This window comes from Panulirus ornatus, chromosome 14, assembly GCF_036320965.1.
Source record: "Panulirus ornatus isolate Po-2019 chromosome 14, ASM3632096v1, whole genome shotgun sequence".
Lineage (NCBI taxonomy): Eukaryota > Metazoa > Arthropoda > Malacostraca > Decapoda > Palinuridae > Panulirus > Panulirus ornatus.
This window is the reverse complement of record NC_092237.1, coordinates 8,456,060-8,478,161: the sequence shown is the minus strand read 5'-3', so window position 1 is coordinate 8,478,161 and position 22,102 is coordinate 8,456,060. Positions and strand designations below refer to the sequence as shown.

The 22,102-nt window shown below is 43.3% G+C and overlaps 1 protein-coding gene across 14 annotated transcripts in view; it reads right to left on the bottom strand.

Annotated features, from left to right (window-relative positions):
* LOC139753279 (ATP-sensitive inward rectifier potassium channel 12-like) overlaps nt 1–22,102 on the bottom strand; it is a 66,500-nt gene that overhangs the window by 21,055 nt on the left and 23,343 nt on the right. The window contains exons 1-2 of one of the 14 annotated variants that reach the window (XM_071669549.1): nt 17,128–17,219; nt 7,777–8,289 (exon numbers count right to left, since the gene is read on the bottom strand). The exons of 2 other annotated variants lie outside the window; for them this stretch is intronic. In XM_071669549.1, the coding sequence (XP_071525650.1) occupies nt 7,777–7,906 (130 nt within the window). In that variant the 5' untranslated portion in view covers nt 7,907–8,289; nt 17,128–17,219. 11 more of the 14 variants (XM_071669547.1, XM_071669554.1, XM_071669546.1 and 8 more) reach the window with 11 other exon arrangements.

Sequence of the window (22,102 nt, the reverse complement as noted above, 5' to 3'; positions counted from 1 at the left end):
GTGTAGACATACCCATGCAAAGTCATTCTTGTGTATATCCTCTGCTTGGAAGGTGTACTACGGCATAACTCTGTTTTCCCGGGAGTCTTCATCTCCACAGCCCGAGCAGGGCCTATGCTGCTAGATTGCTGGTCGACCAAGCTGTTGGAAGCCGCAAGCCTTCACGCCCACACTGCCCCTACAACCTGGTTGGCTTGATATCCTTTGTAGGTCCTGGTCCAATGTACTCCTGAAATTCAGCACCGTGTATCCCATGCCGTTTCTGATGGTAGACGGCAAGATGTTGGGGTCCTGGGTCTTTCACGTTCAAGGTGTTTTTTTTTCTTTTCGTGCATATGGCACCTTTAGATTTCAGAGGTAGCATTTTAAAAAGCCCTCCATGCCTGTCGTGCTAGTAAGACGTTATCACACAGCATCCGTCGATACACCATCTCAAAACGTGTTTGGTAATCAAGGTAAGGCTGACGGCCAACAACGATTCACCCTGCCAGACATAAACAGAGAACAAGCTGGTGATGTCCAGGGCTGGGGGGAGGGAAGGAGGGACGCCCGCCTAGCGTTACAGAGGACACTGGACACTGCAACCTGATGATTGGGAAAGTGAAAGAGTGGAGTGAATCAGCGATGGTCAGTGTGGAGTGGAGCGGGGGGCCGTGGCATGACTTCCTCACCACCGCTACCTTACTTTCCATCTCCAACACACCAGCATCACTCATCCCTCCCCAACCAGAGACCACCTGACTCTCCCTCACTCCCTCCTCTACACCTCTCTCTCTCTCTCACTGCCCTTCCATCCTTGATCTCATTCCCTTCTACTGTAGCCCTCCCTTTCCTGTCTCGCCCCCCTCCCATTCTCACCCTCCCTCCCCGTTTACCTACACCTGTACGTCCAGCGCCCCCCCTCCCCCCAACCCCTCCCTCACATGCCTCCCAAGCCCTTTACGCTCCCCAACTACCGACCTACTCTCCCATAACCCCCCTACAATACACAGCCCTGCATCCCATTAACCACGCCCTGGTTTAGTTTTTGCCATCATCAGCCGCTGGTTTATTGTGTCGGCCCTTCACGGTAACACCAAAGGATTTTCACAAAGGGTATGCGTGTCAGATCCCAGAGGCCAATGTGTGGTGCAACACCAGGTTTTATGTAGTTGGGTCGTTACGTAAGCTTACCATATTCGCATAACAGACTATCTACAGGATGCAATAAGGCGACAGAGGAATATCAGAATTTCGGGTGTCGCACTGAACAGCAAAGTTGTAAAGGCTTGTTTGAAGCAAATGTCCATATATCCTTCCCTCCTCCCTCCCTTACCATAGGCATCCATCCAGCCAGTGCTGATCTGCCTTCTCTGCCTATCCTATCCCATCGCGCTGGCCCCTTCTAAGCCTCGCCGAAGTAGATTCTCCCGGTACGAACCCCTAGCGGCAGCCTACCACGAAGGAACATAAGATGTTTTATAAAACCGCTTCAGGGAAGCAAGCAATCAGTACCTTAATTAAGCCTTCGGGGTTTCTCTATACTTTGCTGCCTTTGACGAGTGGAAAAAACCGTCTTTAAAGTATTTAGACTTTAAGAGAGGCGTGCCCGAGGATGGAGAGATCATCACCCACCTAATGTACCAATGCTACATACCAGCATGTGGTGCCTGGCGAACTTCCTCTTCGACGATTCCACCAGCAGACGCTGCCAGTGAACAACACTTCCATCCCTCCCCCTACCACCTGTAACGCCTCAGCCTGAAAGAATCCGTTTTCTACGAGACATGAAACACCACAACCGCACCACACATCTACCTTCCTCCCAGTCATCATCAAACCTGTAAGGTAAACTAACCTATATATACATAAACAGTGACATAAACCTGGTTCTCCAGTCAAGTAGACGAGAAAATAACTAAAAAAAAATAATAAAGGGTTTATCTCTAGTCCACAGGACGACCAAATCAGTGATACAATCATCATCTCTAGCGATAACTACACATTCCTTTCTACACTGACAAGCTTATTGTGATAAACTAATGCCATATCAGAAGGATGGAATGACGCAAGTCATCACCATCGCAATTCAATAATATTCTTCTTTGTTTATAAATACCCATAATATGACTGACTCAAAAGTATTTACATTATAAATAATTACAATTACACTAAAATGCAAAATGCCTACGGGTGTATTTTTTTCTCAAATATTTTGTTATAAAGTAAAGTAGATGAAAACTTGAGAGATACGTGAAACGCGCTGCGGGAGATTTGAAAACGGAGCAGCCATTTTCTTTCTTTTTGTAGTGTTGGACATGGTACGCGCAGAACAACACACCCCAATCCCCCATTCGAAGGTCACCCCGAGTGAAAGAAATAGTGGAAGGAGTAGAAATGAATTCGCGCTCCCTAGGTGATCGTACACCTGAGTGTTAAAAGTAGAGGGAAGGAAAAGGGACGAAGACTGGTCTACTATTTAGCAGTTCGAGGGAAGGAGGAAGTACCATAACGGTCCACTGCCAAGCGGCCGGTCTCCACACGGAAACTGTGGGAAGCAGCAGCAAGACGCGTAGATAAGATCTTTACAGGGATTTTGATTACGTGTCCGAACTTCTGTATCAGCGAGGACTGAGATAGGGATACGAGAACATGAACAGCGAGTCGAGTAGTGATGAGCTCATACAAGAGGTACCTGTTCAGTTAGGGTGAGTTAACTAAGGCTGGTTGGCAAGGTTCCCGTAGCGCAGGTGTAAGTGCTGGGGGGGGGGGGGGGGTTGAGGCAAGCATTCCGTGGGATAGGTGTGTGGATGTCGGGTCTCGTGGAGATTCTGCAGAAGGGAATAGGGCACTGCCATGCCCCAGAGTTAGTGAGCTGTTGCTGTTGTTGTTGTTTTATACTAGTGTGGCCCTATCTCTACCATCATACAACTTTATAGAGGTCATAACTATGTCTGCTCCAGGTACCTGGCCTACGACCTGTGTGGTAACACTAGGTCATATGAAGTCACATTCGGAGGCCCCGAGTGTTGGCCAAGTCGTGAGCGTGTGAGAGCACAAGTGTACCGTCGTAGAGAGGAGCCACCTGGTGAATACTTGCAACACAACTCCAAGGCTGGTACCACCACAGGTTCGAATTCTGGTTGCGGCAGTCGGTCCATGGTCAACCTATCTGTTCATCCACCTCTAAGGGTTGGTTGATAAATGGGTTTACCTGGCTCAGGCTAGGGTATATATAAACAGCCTTGATTAGGACCTCAGTTGCCCGTGCCGTCTCAGCTAACATAAAAAAAAAAAAACTAGATGAATACGATGATAGACAGTCATATGAACTCATCTGTTGTCATTCGTAAGCTAATATGCCCAGATAAATCTTTCCTGCTTAAGAATGTGGACAACCGCAGCTCATCCTCTGTCACATCGAGTTCATGAGAGAAACACAAGTGAACTGTAAAGAGCAAGACACTGGACACCATAAGGAACTTCCAGGTAACTTTTGAGATTTGTGACGGGTAACAGAACTCCTACTGAAGCCTACAGAGACAGCACAACCCCTGGGGTAGTGAAATGATAATAGTTTACCACTTATGACGACTATTAGACTCTTCCTGCGAAGACACACACACACACAGATGGCGACACCATGCGAGGTGCGGACCACTACGATTAAATAGACTCTCACAGGAATGTAGCTACGCCCGTTCTCAAGGCCACCCTTGATTACGTAATGTTCGTATCAAAGCCGCTCTTCAGCACCGTGTTAGGGATCAAAACCTCCCCTAAGTATCATTTTAGGATCAAAAGCTCCCCTCGGTACCACGTCAGGATCAAAAGCCAATAATAATAAACACGTCAAGATCATAACCACTCCTTATTGTAGATCAAAAGCCCATACCTCTACCACGATAGGATCCAAACCCACGCCTCACCATCACGATCGGATCCAAACCACTCCATCTCAACCTTCTTAAGATCACAGGAACCCGTCTTTATCTGGGTTGACTTCAAATCTCCATTACCAGGTTGTCACAGCCAACACCACCCTATCCTCTTGATCATGCCGAGACCTAAAACACCCACGAGCCAGTGCACCTACCCTCACTCGAAAGGTTATCGTCCCCACAAACTCCTCACCACTTCCCTTGTGGCCATTCCCCAACCTACAACCAGTCTTGTCCACCCTCTCCACATCCTTTTTTTTTTTTTTTTTTGAATGGGTTTGACTCCCTGTGTTAGGGTTCTGATTTCGCAACGATTTGGTGCTACGTCTCATTAGCCATACTGCTAGCCACATACCTCATAACCCGACTCTTTTTAAGTTTCAATCCACACCTGATGACGCAATGGTCACATTAAGCCATCCATTTCATGACTTGAGTACGGCTAAGATCATGACTTGGGGGAGGTCTGGCTGCCCCCACACCTTTCTGGAACGTGACGAGACTCACACTTACTCTTCTACTGTCACACTGCGACAGACGGATCTCCAGTCCCTCTCCCTCAACTTCCCCGAGGAAGAGATGTAAAAAGAAATCTAATCTCTAATGACCCAAAAGGTGGGACAAATAAGGTCACGTTCAGTATAAAATCCCGTATGAAATACATCAAGGATATACACACGTAGACCCACGGCTGTAATGTATTCTTTATACATCCGGATTAAGCGGCCCTTCCCCAAGGAACCCTAGGGTACAAATAATACAGTGGAGTACAGGCCCCGCCACCCCTGGCGCCTCTAAGGAACTCTGCCTGATGAAGAAACTGATATACAGTCAGGTTTTCCCCGAATCTCCGCCCGGGTCAGGATTGCTGAGCCTTTAGAAGGTGTGTGTGTGACGCGTTCCTCAAGTCGTTAAGAAGGTGAATTTATTGGCGAGTGGTACACAAACATAAATTTCATATACCACACCTGCATAGTTTTAATCATACAAGAACGTAAATACGAAATGAACGGACCACTCCAGTATAAATTTACATAATTTACCCACATACCAGTTTTCTCGTAAACACACCATGAAATATATATATATACATATATATATATATATATATATATATATATATATATATATATATATATATATATATATTGTGTGTGTGTGTGTGTGTGTGTGTGTGTGTTTGTGTGTGCTTGACGTTGGAAGAATAGGAATTTGTGGAACATGATCGTCATTATAAGTCTCTCTTTTTCCTACACAAACAAATCGAAGTCAGACGAACTCCCTAGGCGTGTGGCTCATGCAATCTGACCTCAAACACTCTCATCTTCACTAAATTCACACCTCATCCTCCACAGCACGTAAATGTAGCGCTCCCCTGTCCCCAACTTTTGCATTTTTTAGAAAAAGAAATTAACTGTAATCATAATCATAATAATAATAATAATAAAATAGATATTAATAATAATAATAATAATAATAATAATAATAATACTAGGATAGGGGAGAAAGAATACTTCCCACGTATTCCCTGCGTGTCGTAGAAGGCGACTAAAAGGGGAGGGAGCGGGTGGCTGGAAATCCTCCCCTCTCGTTTTTTTTTTTTTTTTCCCCAAAAGAAGGAACAGAGAAGGGGGCCAGGTGAGGATATTCCCTCTAAGGCCCAGTCCTCTGTTCATAGCGCTACCTCGCTAATGCGGGAAATGGCGAATAGTACGAAAGAAAAAAATAATAATAATAATAATAATAATAAAATACATGAGTGGAGTGGCACTGGGCTCGACCAAATGAAACAAGGGTAGTGAGGAAGGAGCTGAGGGTATTTAAAAGAGAGGCGGTTCTCTCACAACACACGGTTGAAATGTGTGGTGGGACGCGGGCGTACGAGAAATGAGGGGAGGAGTTCGGTCGTCTCCCTCCCTCCAGATCCACACACAGGCGTAGTCAGCAGAGATATCCATGCTTGAGACTACCGCCGTCTCGAGTGGCCACTTCATCAGCCAGAGATACGCTTGCTTAACAACCTAATTATTCTGGGTCAGATTATACCACACGTGGAGCTGATAAGGCAGGGGAGGTGGTTCCATCTGGCGCGCGACAACACACGTCCCGCGACGGCTATAAAGACACAGAGGCTGAGGAAGGTTCAATCCTACGACCAACTAAAAGGTAGCATCAGAGGCCGGGTCATCCAACCCCCCTGGTCATGCCCTAATAGTGTTCAGATTCATTTCGTATCACGTATTCTTGTGCTTCGTCTCCGAAAGGAAGCTGTCGTGACCAAGATCTTACGATCGTAATGTCCATTTAAATATCAGACTTCATCTCCTTATCTCTCATATCATTTAGGACACAAGTATCCATCGCATACTTACAAAAACCTACTGTAGTTTTTTTCTTTTCTGTAGCCTCTCATTTCATCATTTCCAAGACTTTTCACTTCATAGAAAAAAATATAAAAGTTGATATATAAGAGCTTGGATGCCATTTTGGTATATTTACAACTTCATGGATCTGTGGCCTGCATAGAATACATACAAGGAAACTAAAGGTTATGGAGAACTGAGTTTCATCCCATTTACGAAGCAAATTTCTTCCGAAATGGCTACAATAGAGCGTTAAGGAATGGCGGCCGATGATACAAAAGAATTCACACGGCACGACCGTGTCACAAGATGACACGGGTCTTCTGTGGTGTTGTGGTTAACGTAGCTGACCATGATTCACGTGCGGGCCCAACCATTGCTAGTCCCGGGTCTTCATCCTCCCAACGTGAATGGTTGCCCAATGCGTACCGAGCTTCTGCTGGTCTGCGTGTGTGTGTGTGTGTGTGTGTGTGTGTGTGTGTGTGACACGCATGGTAATCACCCTCAAATATCCTACCATCGCCATGTTAGTAATGGTACCATGTTCTACCCTCTATGGCCACGTCTACAGTGTACATTCTTTAACATGGTCAGATAATCCACCATCTTATAGTATCTGGCGGCTTCCAAATCAAATTCCGAGACTTGAAATGTCTACCTCAAGCTTTTTAATATTCCGCGTACCCTAAATTTTCTGTGGGGTTTAGGCGAGTCGGCAAGAAGTAACTCGGGTTGCTAAGGGTGATTCTGCAGCCACTTCTGCCAGCCAGTCAACGCGTCCCACTGCGTCAGCACGTGACAACACCCTACCAATCACATACCTTCGCTATCGTAAGACATCCAGCAATCACATCTCAGTATCGTCTCCAATCTCAGGCGATGCGTATACGTCCAGGCAACATGCTTAAGCTTAACCACTTCAAAACTAGCACAGAATCTTTAAAAGAAATATGCTGAAAAAAAAAATATATCGAATTCATTTATGAGGTAAATAATGCCTTATTTTACAGAGTCGTCATCTGTTCACCACGAGCCTGTATGGGCCTTGCGCTGGACGAGGCTCGGGTGCGTGTCCTTATTCAAGAAACAATCCCTTATTAACAAATAAAAGCTCTCTCATCTCTTTATAAAGTCGGGTCTTGCCTGGCACTCGGTGGGGGGTACCATACTGGAGATAAAGACAGTCGGATCTGTGCCGTGTTTACCCACTGGATCAGACAAGCCGCCTTATCACAAGACCATAACTACAGGAGGGTGTGTTTAATCTGGGTGATGACAGTACATCCTTGGATGACTGGTAGTTCTCAGGCGTCTGGTGAGAGAGAGAGAGAGAGAGAGGTATCCGTACTTACATATTACTTAAACAGGAGAATCAAGATCCATGGCAGTGGGTCACCTGTTGAGAGAGAGAGAGAGAGAGAGAGAGAGAGAGAGAGAGAGAGAGAGAGAGAGAGAGAGGAACACATCAAGCAATGTATATACACATGACTTACTAGACCTGACGGTGGTGGCCTCGTTGATGGTAATTCTCGGTTCCATTGGCCCGGACGGCGTAGCCTCCATCAGGGGTAGCTCACCGTTCATTAGTTTCTGCAGGCGAGGGCCAGCTTCACTCTCCCCCATGCCTGCCACACGGCCCTCTAACCCCCTAACGTGGTATGTGTGCGCGCGTGTGTCAGTCCTGGACGACACGTGGGTGCTCACACAGTGACCACTGACCACCACACTCTCTGGTCTTCACGAGGTGTGTGTGTTTGTTTGTCTGTCTCTCAGTCTAAGACGACACCAGGCGCTCACAAACACACTGATCTCACTGCCGCTACAGCATCTGTAGGCTCCGGCTCGGCAGTTTCGTAGCTTACACTTTCAATTCTTGTTTTAGCTCCAATCTGCTAGTTTTTCTTATTCACCGTCTGTGGTCGGCAGAAGCCAGATCTGAGAACGCGATCCGGGTCAATAACAGACACACGTCTCACCTCACGTCTTAAATAAGTTAATAAAAAGGTCTGCAATGGTTTCGAGAAGATCAGTTACGGTAATTATTAATATCTATTTTGACTTTTAAATCAAATACTTTTTTTTTTTCTTTATCTTACTGAACTCTTCAATTTGCTGCCGTGCATGAATGATCGTGTCTCTTTCTCAACTACCAATTTCGCAAATTGCTCTCCACCGTAGGAACCACAACGAAGACTTTGCGGTGATGAAGCTCCTGCTAACATCACTTGTCTACCGGTACTAAATGTCGGGCAATACTGTATAACTAGAAACGAAAGATTGGAATAATTATCACACAAAAAGGAAGCAAGCTATCAAAGATCTGAAACACGTACGGTAAGTTACGATGAAGTTCATTTTCTTTTTTTTAAGCCAAGTTATTCCTATAAGTTACTTTCCTCTTTACTACAGGACTAAATCCAACGATGAGAAAAAACAGTCAGATGGGAGGAAAGTTCACGCGACTTACGGTGCTGACACGAACTAGCAGTGAAAGAACACTGCTGACAGGAACCAGCAGTGAAAGAACACTGCTGACACGAACTAGCAGTGAAAGAACACTGCTGACACGAACCAACAGTGAAAGAACACTGCTGACACGAACCAGCGGTGAAAGAACACTGCTGACACGAACCAGCGGTGAAAGAACACTACTGACACGAACCAGCAGTGAAAGAACACTGCTGACACGAACCAGCAGTGAAAGAACACTGCTGACACGAACTAGCAGTGAAAGAACACTGCTGACACGAACCAGCAGTGAAAGAACACTGCTGACACGAACCAGCAGTGAAAGAACACTGCTGACACGAACCAGCAGTGAAAGAACACTGCTGACACGAACCAGCAGTGAAAGAACACTGCGGACACGAACCAGCAGTGAAAGAACACTGCTGACACGAACCAGCAGTGAAAGAACACTGCTGACACGAACTAGCAGTGAAAGAACACTGCTGACACGAACCAGCGGTGAAAGAACACTACTGACACGAACCAGCAGTGAAAGAACACTGCTGACACGAACTAGCAGTGAAAGAACACTGCTGACACGAACCAGCAGTGAAAGAACACGACTGATACGAACCAGCAGTGAAAGAACACTAACAATGTCTATATATCTAACCCAAACGATACGTTTATCACGCAAGACAAAAAAACCAAAAAAGAAAAAAAAAAGATAAAGTCGCTCTAAATCCCAAGACCAACGACACTGTATCATCAGAGATACACGACATATCTGACATAAGAAACATCAAAGCACATCTGCCCACACCTAAATCATGTCGCGTAAATGAGAACGGTGTCTATTAGACCACACACTTTCCTTAACCTTGTACGTTTTGATGCTAAGAGCAATATTTATCAGCAATTTGACCAGTTGAAAACAAGTTTGGACAAAAAAAGAAAAAAAAATTCGCAGAAATCATCAATTATATAGTAATCCAAATTTCACCTAAGTGTCATGTCTGACTACCAATGTTTGTAAAATGCGTGATATTTGTTTGGTCATTATGGCGAAGTTCGAAAAATTTGAAACGTTATGACTGGATGCAGTGGGTGTATGTGGGCGGGGTAGCTGGGGCCATAGCCCTTTCCTCCGCGTGCTATAAATCTAATGATATTCATATACATATATGTATATATTTACAAGAATTTTCACCTTTTTTCGTCACCCCAAAAAGTGTAAATATGTGCGTGTATACTTAACAGCTTCAGTGATCAACACATGGCCAGTGAAACAAGTTTGTTATTTTCACCTTCCCAAAAACAATGACGAATTTATTATAAAAAAAAAAATCATCTAAGTCATACAAATCCGTTTCATCAAACACAACTCTGGATTATTGTTATCAGCTGTTTCATGTTATTAAAAATCATTATCCTTATTATAAAATTTGTTCACTGATCTCATAATAACACTCACTCTAGAACATTTGCCTTCAATAAATGTAGACTGCAATTAGCGACATATTTTTTTTTTAGAACATTCTGCTAAATCAAAACGCGCTAATTTCTCCGATACAACGTGCATTACATACCATTCTTGTTTTGAGGTTTTTATAATGGAGTTCCATAATTTGCCTCCTCCTACCAGTAACATCTTAAATACATGCCTAAACTGAATCCCGGAAAAAGAAACGTTTCATTAGTTCCTGAAGCTTCACTTTGAACTTTCATATTTATCTCCATAAAAAAAGACAGCTATATGATCGTAACATTTTAACCTGCAGGTCTATCTACAACATCTACAATCCACCAATGAAAAAAAAATAGATTTCCGAGTTTTTATATCGGATTCGTCCGTGTTTCTTTCCTCCCTTGCACTTTTGAAATCCACTTCGACAACTTTAGAGTATCTTACATCCACGCACTTGACGCATTCAACGTACTCATTATACTCAAACTGTCTCATTATTTCTTGTTAATTTCTTGTATTCCACAGGTTGGTAAGGTGATACATTAAACACCAGAAAAAGTAGCTGTGGTTTGCTATATCGTCTGCATTTAAGCTTTCTTCCGCTGGTCTTCTGTAGAAGGTATTATCTTAAGCGAAACTTTTACACAGACAGACGGATGGACGTGGAATACGAGGAGAAACAGATAAACTGGAAAGTTAGCTGAATAAAGCTAGGGCGAACAAAGGGTTTAAGACAGTACGAACGAGGCCAAGAATCACAGTATATACATCTACCAAAATACACAATAAACTAGAACGACAGAAACAGTGGATGAAAGCTTACGTGCGAAAGCAGTTGAGAAAAACTGCCGAAACGAAGCAGAGCGAATAAAACTAAAGACAACACGTATGAAAGGAAGTGCGAAACGTATGAAACTACAATAGGAGAGTGGATGAGAATGGGTGAAAGCGAGCTGAGCCAGACAAAAGAGTGAGAAAATAAGACTGCTCAATGTGGGCTAAAAATAAGCGAGAAACCGTAAAAAAAGACTGTACGGTAGGTATATATATATATATATATATATATATATATATATATATATATATATATATATATGTATATATATATATATCCCTGGGGATAGGGGAGAAAGAATACTTCCCACGTATTCCCTGCGTGTCGTAGAAGGCGACTAAAAGGGAAGGGAGCGGGGGGCTGGAAATTCTCTCTCTTTTTTTTTTTTTCAATTTTCCAAAAGAAAGAACAGAGAAGGGGGCCAGATGAGGATATTCCCTCAAAGGCCCAGTCCTCTGTTCTTAACGCTACCTCGCTATCGCAGGAAACGGCGAATACTATGAATATATATATATATATATATATATATATATATATATATATATATATATATATATATAGTGTGTGTGTGTGTGTGTGTGTGGGTGTGTTGCTGGACGCTGCTTGTTTGGCTTTGGCAAGGTTGCATCACCGGGAGTACAGTCTTGTCAAGGAACTCCTCACTCCAAAGGAGTCCATATTTCCCTCCTACTGCAAGTAGCGCAGCTTCGAGATGCAGAATTCTCTAGAAAGATATCTGTGCAATACCATATATATATATATATATATATATATATATATATATATATATATATATATATATATATATATACAACACAAATGGCCACCCATAAAAACTGAGGAGGGACAGGAGGATATTTAATCGAAAATATCTCGAAGTATCTTCTTCCGACAAAACGGAAGCAAGTTGGTGAATTTTACTGACAATCTCTCAAAGCTCAGCTCTGGCGCCCAGCTAGCAAGTCTGACTCGCCACCAGGAAGGAGATGATCTACGAGGAAAATTCAAGAACTAGAAGAAACAAAAGAAAAATCACGCTGTGATAATTCATATAATACTTTTAAGAAACACGAGATAAAACAAAAGCAAAATCAAGCTATGATACTTAGAAAAAGAACTTATGAAACAAGATACAGAACAACAGCAAAGTTGACCGGATCAAACAAAGGAAACAACAAAGATAAGCCAGTACGAATTATGTACTTCATCGCGCCGCGCGACCTGCTCCTCCTCGCCCTGTATCTCTTGGGAAAGCCATGACTCGACGCTTGGAATTTTCCACCCGTCCGCTGTTACCCGCCCTACCTTGGAAGACCGGACGCCCAGAAAGGCGTAGCGCATACACGCATTATCAATGCAGGACCTGCGAACCAAACCAATGGTGGGGGGAAATCCAAGATTAAAGTAATTCGGAAACGGAAGGAATGTCGAGAGCCTATCAGACATTTATCGGTCGTTTATCACGCGGGTGACCGTGAAAGCATAAGAATAGGCCTAGACTGATTAACCCCGATGAAGCAGACAGAACCTTGGAGATGTGAAGGTCAAAAGTATCATACACTTCACCTACAAGAGAAAGAACGACATAATCATTTCGTATGACCTTATCTTTACTGGAAGAAGAACATGAACTATACGGAAGAGATTCTACACTTTCGTGGTATCATAAAATCAAGTTTGTATCTGTTATATGTACATTTCTCAGACGATGCATCAAAAAGGCAATGTATAAACGACCAACTAAACGCGTGGCAAATTGTCGTTGCCTTACAGAACTGTTTGGTGGTCGGTTTTGTTAACAAATGTCTGGATAATGAATAGGCACAAGCTACTTTAAAACACTGCCCTGTAACACAAACTAACAATAACAGCCTATATGATGAAATTATAAGTTGCTAATCCTGACTAAAGTACGTTTAGACCATTCCAAGTTTGTCCTAATTCAGACGTTCAGTATCTATTGTAGAATTATCTTCAACAATGCAACTGAAGCTCACAGGTAAGTGATAAAGGACACACAGTGCTATACCCCGGTGCTAACGAGGTGCAGTTATTTCACATTTCGAACGGACAACTCGAAGAAAACCATTATTAATCCAAGGTGACGATCAAGGATCCAATTACTACATCAATGGTGGTTGTTTAGTCAGTCTGTTTAATAATAATAATAATAATAATAATAATAATAATAATAATAATAATGATGATAATAGATAATCATAGAAAAATCCAACATGAAAATATAAACTCACTGCTTATCAATAATATACATAAGTGGAGAAAAAAAAAAAGTTGTTCAGGTTAGAACTTGCCCAGCAAGTCTAAATATTATTATTTTGATGCTTAAGTTCAACGCAAGTTGTGGGACACGATGTGAATGACACGGTTCGGCTGTTTAAAAGTAGTCATGCGAGATCCTGCCCTCATTATGAGATAAGTTCCAACCTAGTCGGTATGTGTGCTTATGATGATGCCTTGGATAACGGTGAGTGACTAGCAGAATCCATATCATGAACGCCAGTGGGCTCTAGCAGAGCCCATATTATTCCGACATTAGATGGCTGTGGCCTCTACCACAGTTCATATCACTTACGCTTAATATGAACGGGTGGTTGTTATAGCCCATGAGTCTATAGTTCAAATAGCAGTGGGCTCGACACACTAAATAATTTCTAAAGCCTATAATACTAGCTATTATAGGAAGTGTGCTAGATCTAAGGCAGTCCATATTATGACTTAACACTAGGAAGCAGTGGGCTTAGCACATTCCGAATATTCCTAAAACTTGATGGCACTGAACAGACATTTACGAAAAAAAAAAAATCAAACTTGTAGCGATTACAAGCGGCTAATTATCTAAATGGAAATTCAAATACGATTGATTTAAATACTACGTGAAATTCGGTTTTCACAAGCCTTGTTTATGTGTGTTTTCCATGCTTCTAAACTCGTATCATGGTTACGCCAACAATCATTTTTTTCCTCTCCGTCTGATCTAAATCATGATAAAGCTTAATTATGACTTATAAGTCCACCGTACTTATACGTGTCATCAAAATTCATCACCAGGTCCTGCCGTGTCTGAACTGGCTTCTGTTCGTGGTTACGTTAGGAGAGTAGAAGGGTGTTTGGTGGAACACTTGTGTCGCCTGCATTAAAGTCTAGTGACTGAGACTGATATTACAATGGATGGAAAATATCATTCGGAAAATACGAAAAACATCTGTAGTAAATTCCAAGGCGTAGAGTGGAATTTTCTATACATATATGAACCACATTAGGTCCCACGTTAAACACTTCTGAAGAGACCAAAAAAGCTCGACGCAAACTCCAAACTACAGCCATGATATATATGCCATAATTTTTTTTTTTTTTAGAAGCTGGGGAAACTGGATAATTTCACAGGTATCTGATTTAAGCAAAAATTTTCAAAGCTTTGGCAAAGGTTAAACTGAAGGTTCGTATGAGCCTCCAGCAAACGAAGAATGGACGAAACGATTCTCACTTATCGTACAGGAAGAGATAAGCCTAATGTCTACTATGCTACGCAATCGGAATAGCTTGTTTTACCGACACAATTCCTCTCTATGAAAATGTATCATTAATTGGTGTATATACATATATATTGTGAATGTAGGTTTGCGGCAGGGGTGTGTGATGTCTCCATGGTTGTTTAATTTGTTTATGGATGGGGTTGTTAGGGAGGTAAATGCAAGAGTCCTGGAAAGAGGGGCAAGTATGAAGTCTGTTGGGGTTGAGAGAGCTTGGGAAGTGAGTCAGTTGTTGTTCGCTGATGATACAGCGCTGGTGGCTGATTCATGTGAGAAACTGCAGAAGCTGGTGACTGAGTTTGGTAAAGTGTGTGGAAGAAGAAAGTTAAGAGTAAATGTGAATAAGAGCAAGGTTATTAGGTACAGTAGGGTTGAGGGTCAAGTCAATTGGGAGGTGAGTTTGAATGGAGAAAAACTGGAGGAAGTGAAGTGTTTTAGATATCTGGGAGTGGATCTGTCAGCGGATGGAACCATGGAAGCGGAAGTGGATCATAGGGTGGGGGAGGGGGCGAAAATTTTGGGAGCCTTGAAAAATGTGTGGAAGTCGAGAACATTATCTCGGAAAGCAAAAATGGGTATGTTTGAAGGAATAGTGGTTCCAACAATGTTGTATGGTTGCGAGGCGTGGGCTATGGATAGAGTTGTGCGTAGGAGGATGGATGTGCTGGAAATGAGATGTTTGAGGACAATGTGTGGTGTGAGGTGGTTTGATCGAGTAAGTAACGTAAGGGTAAGAGAGATGTGTGGAAATAAAAAGAGCGTGGTTGAGAGAGCAGAAGAGGGTGTTTTGAAATGGTTTGGGCACATGGAGAGAATGAGTGAGGAAAGATTGACCAAGAGGATATATGTGTCGGAGGTGGAGGGAACGAGGAGAAGAGGGAGACCAAATTGGAGGTGGAAAGATGGAGTGAAAAAGATTTTGTGTGATCGGGGCCTGAACATGCAGGAGGGTGAAAGGAGGGCAAGGAATAGAGTGAATTGGAGCGATGTGGTATACAGGGGTTGACGTGCTGTCAGTGGATTGAATCAAGGCATGTGAAGCGTCTGGGGTAAACCATGGAAAGCTGTGTAGGTATGTATATTTGCGTGTGTGGACGTGTGTATGTACGTGTGTATGGGGGTTGGGCCATTTCTTTCGTCTGTTTCCTCGCGCTACCTCGCAAACGCGGGAGACAGCGACAAAGTATAAAAAAAAAAAAAAAAAAAAAAAAAAAAAAAAACATATATATATATATATATATATATATATATATATATATATATATATATATATATATCGGTATGTGAATAATAATGAAATGCACAAGTTAATATAGCACATCAGGGCTCTTACATCATGGTTAAATGATATGGCACTTCCTCCAAGGGGTTGGATTAGCTACGCTATGTTTGTTTGCTTAACAGCACACATGGCACGGGCGAGCACTATGACACGATCGAGGCCATTTCCAATGACAGGAAAAATGACAATGCTAATAGGAATAGATGAGAAAAGTGAGCTCCTCAAATGTGTGCAGACCAGTCTACAGAGTAAAACTGTTGTAGGAGGAGGAAATGACTCCAAAGCTTAGCAAACCATGGAAAGGAGACTAGCAAGAAAACATACAGTAAACAATAACGGGAGCGGAGGCCGGTATAACACACATAAAACGCGAGTCAACAATACAAAAAGCTTTTGGTTCCATTTTGGCTAAAAGAGAGAGACGGAAGAAGAGGCAGAACGATGATTGTGTGTTCGCTCACGCAATCGCTGCTCTCAAGAAAAACTAACTGCACGCACCTATACTATACAATCCTCCACAGCTTTCGTAAAGCAAACTTTGCACTGTTCAATATGTGGAGTTTCCCAGAAGAGTGGAAGAAAGCGTTTGGCCCAATACATTCATGAAGTTGCGTACCCTGCAGCTGCATAAATTGCAAATAACGACAAAAATTTATGACAAAATATGAATATAAACGACACAATGATAAGCCAATACTCCACACAATCCTTTCTAACAATTGTTAATTAACTAATTTACACAGTCCGGAAACAAAGTATGGAATTCAATACCTTAATTCATGTGCACTGGCAACACCGTAAATATAAGATAAGATAAGCTACCTATTAACATTTATCATGAAGGTTGACGCACTAGCTAACTACTAAACCCGCACTAAACCCAAGCACCAGCTATCATCCCCTTCTGGACACTGCTCTAAACGGATACAATTATTTCTTGATTACCATTAACCTCCCTCTGCTGTTACTTAACAATTGAGGTACAATTAACATCGCTCGTAATATCTTATCACTTAAAAAAACAACAACAACAACTAGCAAACGTTAATGATTAATTTTAGCGTTTCAGTACCAACACAAACAGTTCACTATACACAACAGTCGTTTTTCTTAACTTCATGTCAACGTTCGGTGCACTGTATATCTTTCTGTTCATAAACTAACAAAATCACAGAATAGCACCGGCGCGTGATGGTAAACCCAGCCGCTGTAACGGCCACGCACCAACACGCCTGCGCACTACCGAGGCTCTGTACACACTGAACCACGAATCGTCCGTCCGTTCACTAGTCACACTGAAGTCGGGCTCGGCTCCCAGGGTCACACTGACGGCCCAGCCAGCCGATGCCACCACGTTGCTCGTCGGTTTATTCCACCTAAGCAGTACCAATATCCGCAAGTGGTCGACCACACAGCTCTTACAGCATTCGTGGGCACTGGGTTGCTACCGGTGTCTAAATCTATTTCAAGATTAATTACAGCAGGCAGCCAGTGTTGACCGGTTGGTAGTGTCTTGCAATTACTGAGCACAGCTCACTTGGAAGTCATGGTCTGTGTGTGTTCGATAAACCATGAGCCTGCATGCCTAATGGAAAAATCCACAATATTTATGCCGTGATACAGGGCGGAGAAAAAAATATATATTTAGCATAAATGCTTCGATTACCTCATTGCTAGAAATATTCCAAGTTTGCTCGATAAGAATACAATAGTGTGTGAAATACTTTAAAGGAAAATACTAAAGGAACGGAAAGGCAAACTGTAAAAGCATAGGAAGGATCTTATCAAATGGGTAAGGGACAAGCATGGGGCTCTGGGGAACTCCGAGCACGCCACTGCCAAACTAACTAGTGTAACGAAAACGTTCTATAAGGAAAATGTATTATACTCTTAACATTTGTTTATTCACTGACTGATTTATCTTTTGTCTCGAGGGATGAAACTATTGGTCATCTTCCTGCCGTCTGAGCAGTGATGCCAAATTTACAATGTTAGCTAAAGAACTGATACAATATGATGACGTTAAGCTTTATAACTTAAAATTCCTGTTGCCTTGTCATAGTTCTCCGATCCTGAGTTCATTCACAAGTCAACACGGAAATGATAACATGGCCAAAACGGACATTTTGGGCTTTTATAAAATTTGTTTTCACTCTTTATGAGGTTCCTCCCTTGACTACTGGCGTAGGAGTTCGTCTTCACCCTAACACGTGTGTAAACATAAAACCTCGCGGCCCTTCAACGTGTCTTTCTCTTAACCCCTGAATCACGACGGGACGACCCCAGAGCATGATGAAGTGACCTTTGACCTGACTCAGTCGGGGGTCTGGCCATTTAAACGAAGCGTCGTACCGTCGCGTTGTGCTCACGGGGTTGTTTACATCTCTTGTCTTATGGTGATAAATTTGCTGGCTCGCTCTCTCCCACGGGTACTTGCAGAGTGATACTCGCTCTAGCAAGCTTCTATCCCTTAGCCCACTCCTGCCAGCCGGCTAGTTAACTTCTCACGACCACAAATCCCCCACGAAGGCATGATTATGATGCCACCACACACTGAAGTCGACGGGTAAGCAAACATTCTTGCTGGTCAGCCTCCATGGTTGGTCGACCTTCATTTGCCTATTTACTTGTCATTGAGCAAGGTTAATGATTGCCTGTTGTCAGCCTCAAATTTCTTCACCGAGATGAGGTCACAACTTCAGAATAACAACCACCACAACCTTCTTGATTTATGTGGCGTCCGCGCGTATAGTTTATATGGCTAAGAATATTAAATACGAACCCTTATTATAACTGGTATCAAATTCCTTTTAAATGGACTTCACAGCGGTCGATTTTACTTTTAGATAATAATTAACTCGCCCAAGCCATTGCACGTGGGGTTGGTGAGTAATACAGTGAATTACATTAGGCTACTCTGCCGTTAGCGGTGGGGGAGGGAGACGCTACTGGGGAATGGCAAAGGTGTGGTGACGGTTACACAACCAGAAGGTTCCTTCCCCTCCAGTCCCATCATGGAAGACTTGTGTACACGCGAGCACCTCTCACAGGCAGCTACATGGCCATTTACCCAACGTTCCTCTGCCTGTCTGACGCCACCATCAACCACTCCTGAATATAAACTGCCACAAAGCCTGTTTATGGTGTCTCATTGTCATGCAGTTGTTCCTACTTATGTATACCTGTAGATGAACTTCAAATGAGAATTCAAATCTCATGAAGAGAGCCAAGCTACGATGTACCGACATAATCGGATCTGGCCGCCTCGAGCCGGTTGACACACACACACACATGCATCCGTACGCACAGACGCATCACATACGATTTTGTTTTTCCCCTTTGGATGAACAGGAATATAAAGATGACAAGACACTCGAAACTAAAATAAGAATAAAAATTCTAATTTACTATACACTATTGTGAGCCAAGTTTATTTGAGATCCAGTCAAGAGTGGTTGAAGATTCAAAGACACTAAGCTTCATGATGCAACCTGACCAAGTTGCAGCCAACCAGAATCGAATACACATTAAGGTTAAGCAAGACGCACAGTCTGACACCGACGCTACGCTACCCCTGGTTGGTGAGCACGCGCGATGTCCCGTGTTTATATCCTGGGTAAGGAAGACATCGGCTAATCTGTGGCCACCACATGCGCTAAACGAGCCGGACACCTGACCAAATAACTCTTGGCCTGCATAGTTTCTCCCCACTCTCTCTCTCTCTCTACTCCTCCCCCTGGTCCACTCATACCGCCGTGTCAGTGTACCTCCAAGAAAGCTAATGTTACCCAATCTGTTATAAAAGACGGCCACCTCTGCAACCACCCTACCTTTGCATATATACACAACATACGAAAACACACACACACAAACACACACACACACACACACACACACACACACACACTCGTGTCCAACTGTAAATCACAATTCGTGGAGTGAAGGCACTGAGCTTTACCTCCGGGAGTCAAGGTTTGAATAACACTGCTCTTATAATAGCCAAGAATCATAATGTATCAGAAACAGATGCGTTATAGCATTATCACAACAATTCTAACATCAGTACCGTGACCAAGACAGTGCCCTGCAACAGCTCTTAAGGACTGGGAGTCCATCTGTACACTAGGAATTTTAGCTGCTGTACAGCTAGCTACAACAATGCACGAGACCGAGTTAACCAAGATATTCAACGAATGATGTTGTGCAAGTCATTAGTTTGCCAACAATCTTCATCTCTGATGATCGTGTCTTTACGGTAACCACTACTATTCGTAAAAACGAAGTGCAACAAATAATACACGTGTATGTAGATGGCATCAGAAGATCCGTAGGCAACAAATCGACTGATTTAAACATGATTGGGATTTCCAGCCCAGAAGCGGAACATGTGTCAAGGGATATAAATGGAAACTTTAAAAAGCAGTGAGAAAGGACTGAAGAACCAGAACAAGTATTTACCAGCAGGAATTTACCACGTAATAATGTAAAGCGCGTAAGGAATAGAAATTATCTCAAAGACAAGACTGCGCCAATCACCGTTAAGTGTGTGAGAGATGGGACGATAATGCAGTGTTCAGTACCCGTGGGCACAGATAATAATAATACTCAGTAGACTTACCTATGTATATATGACTCCTGTCAACAGCTCCCTTTCCTCAATCATTCCCTTCGTTCTTACATCAGATTCAACAGGTGTCAAGAACCTTAGCAACGGAAGATGACACACCAATTAAGTTACCACACTATCCAAGACGTGGTTAGCAGTCAGTCAACACCTGCCGGCGTGGGGAGATTCCCCGACGCTGGCAAGAGGCATGATGGAAACCCACCGAGACTTTCACAACGGGGGATACAAGGATGCTCCGCCTACACTGCGCCTCGTTTGATAGGGAATGTTAAGCCCCTCGCGACAAGGAAGTGTCCAGGGCATAAGTAAGGTCTAGGACACCCATATCGCAGTAGGAGCAGCAGCAGGAAACACTTGTGTGTGTGTGTATACTGATGTCACTGCAACCTTGGGAGAAGTCCACACCTCTCCCGATGGTCGATCTATAAAAGATCCTCTCGGAATGCGGAACGCCAGAGAACGCCCGGGGCAACAATGCGGACGCGCAAGAAAGTAGATCTTCACAAGACTGCACAAGCACATCGACCGAAGACTGCGGACGAACCTGGTGATGGGTGATTACACTAAACTTGCGTAGATTGTGTAATTTCTAAGTTATTGATGGCATTTCTTAAAATTCGGTAAAAAAAAAATAAAAGATGTACTTTCCAACACACTGCGCGCAATTCATCGGAGCTGTGGCGCGCAAGAAACTTTTAAAATGTACACCTCACGACTGCCTATTTGACATGAGATGTTAAGCAATATCTCTGCGACCAACCCTTCAGACCATGGCCATGTTGAGGTAATTACCTATTATGACCTGAACGTTTCTAACTTTTTTTTTTGGACGAGTACCTGACCACTGTACAACAGCCTCGATCAATTCCAGGGTATTTCAATTTCTCGAGCACGAAGGTACTATTCTTGGGTATAATAATGATGCTCATGATGGCGGCCCTGGCCTTTGACCACAGAGCTTTAAAAGGTCAAGTGAAAAAGGTCAGACAGCGATGCTCAAGGATCGAACCATCATAGTCAATGGCCCGAGGGCTAATCTTAAAGTTCCAGCACTACTGGATTATCCAGTAACGGGGAAGTCCAGCCACGCTCCATCTCCTACCTTGGGTGCAGCAAGGCATAGTAAAAGACAGCAGCTACTACACAACGCAAGATGAGGGAGAGGCCGTAGACCAGCACACACACACACACACTCTCACCTCCTACGCTGCGTTGAGGGTATAAATCTACGTACAATCAAGTGGACAGTACTGGATTACGATGTTATTGATAAAGTATCATTAAGGTGTTAAACGATCTAAGGTAATACATTGCTATTGTTATCATCATTTTACCTCATCACGTCTTTCTCTAAAAGGGGGGTTCCTTCAGCTTCACGGTGATCGCTACTACCAGCTACAGGAGGTAAAAAGAAGATGGATTCCTCTGATGTAAGTAGTTCTCTCGGACGCGGACATAAACGACAACAATTCGTCCGAAGACGATGACGCAGCCTCGCCGAAGGGGACTTTTCACTGGTGGTGTAACCTCGATCGGTCCGGTCGTAACTGGCCACCACCAGACTCCAGTCACTTGTCATAGATAGACGTCAGACGAACACATCCATAA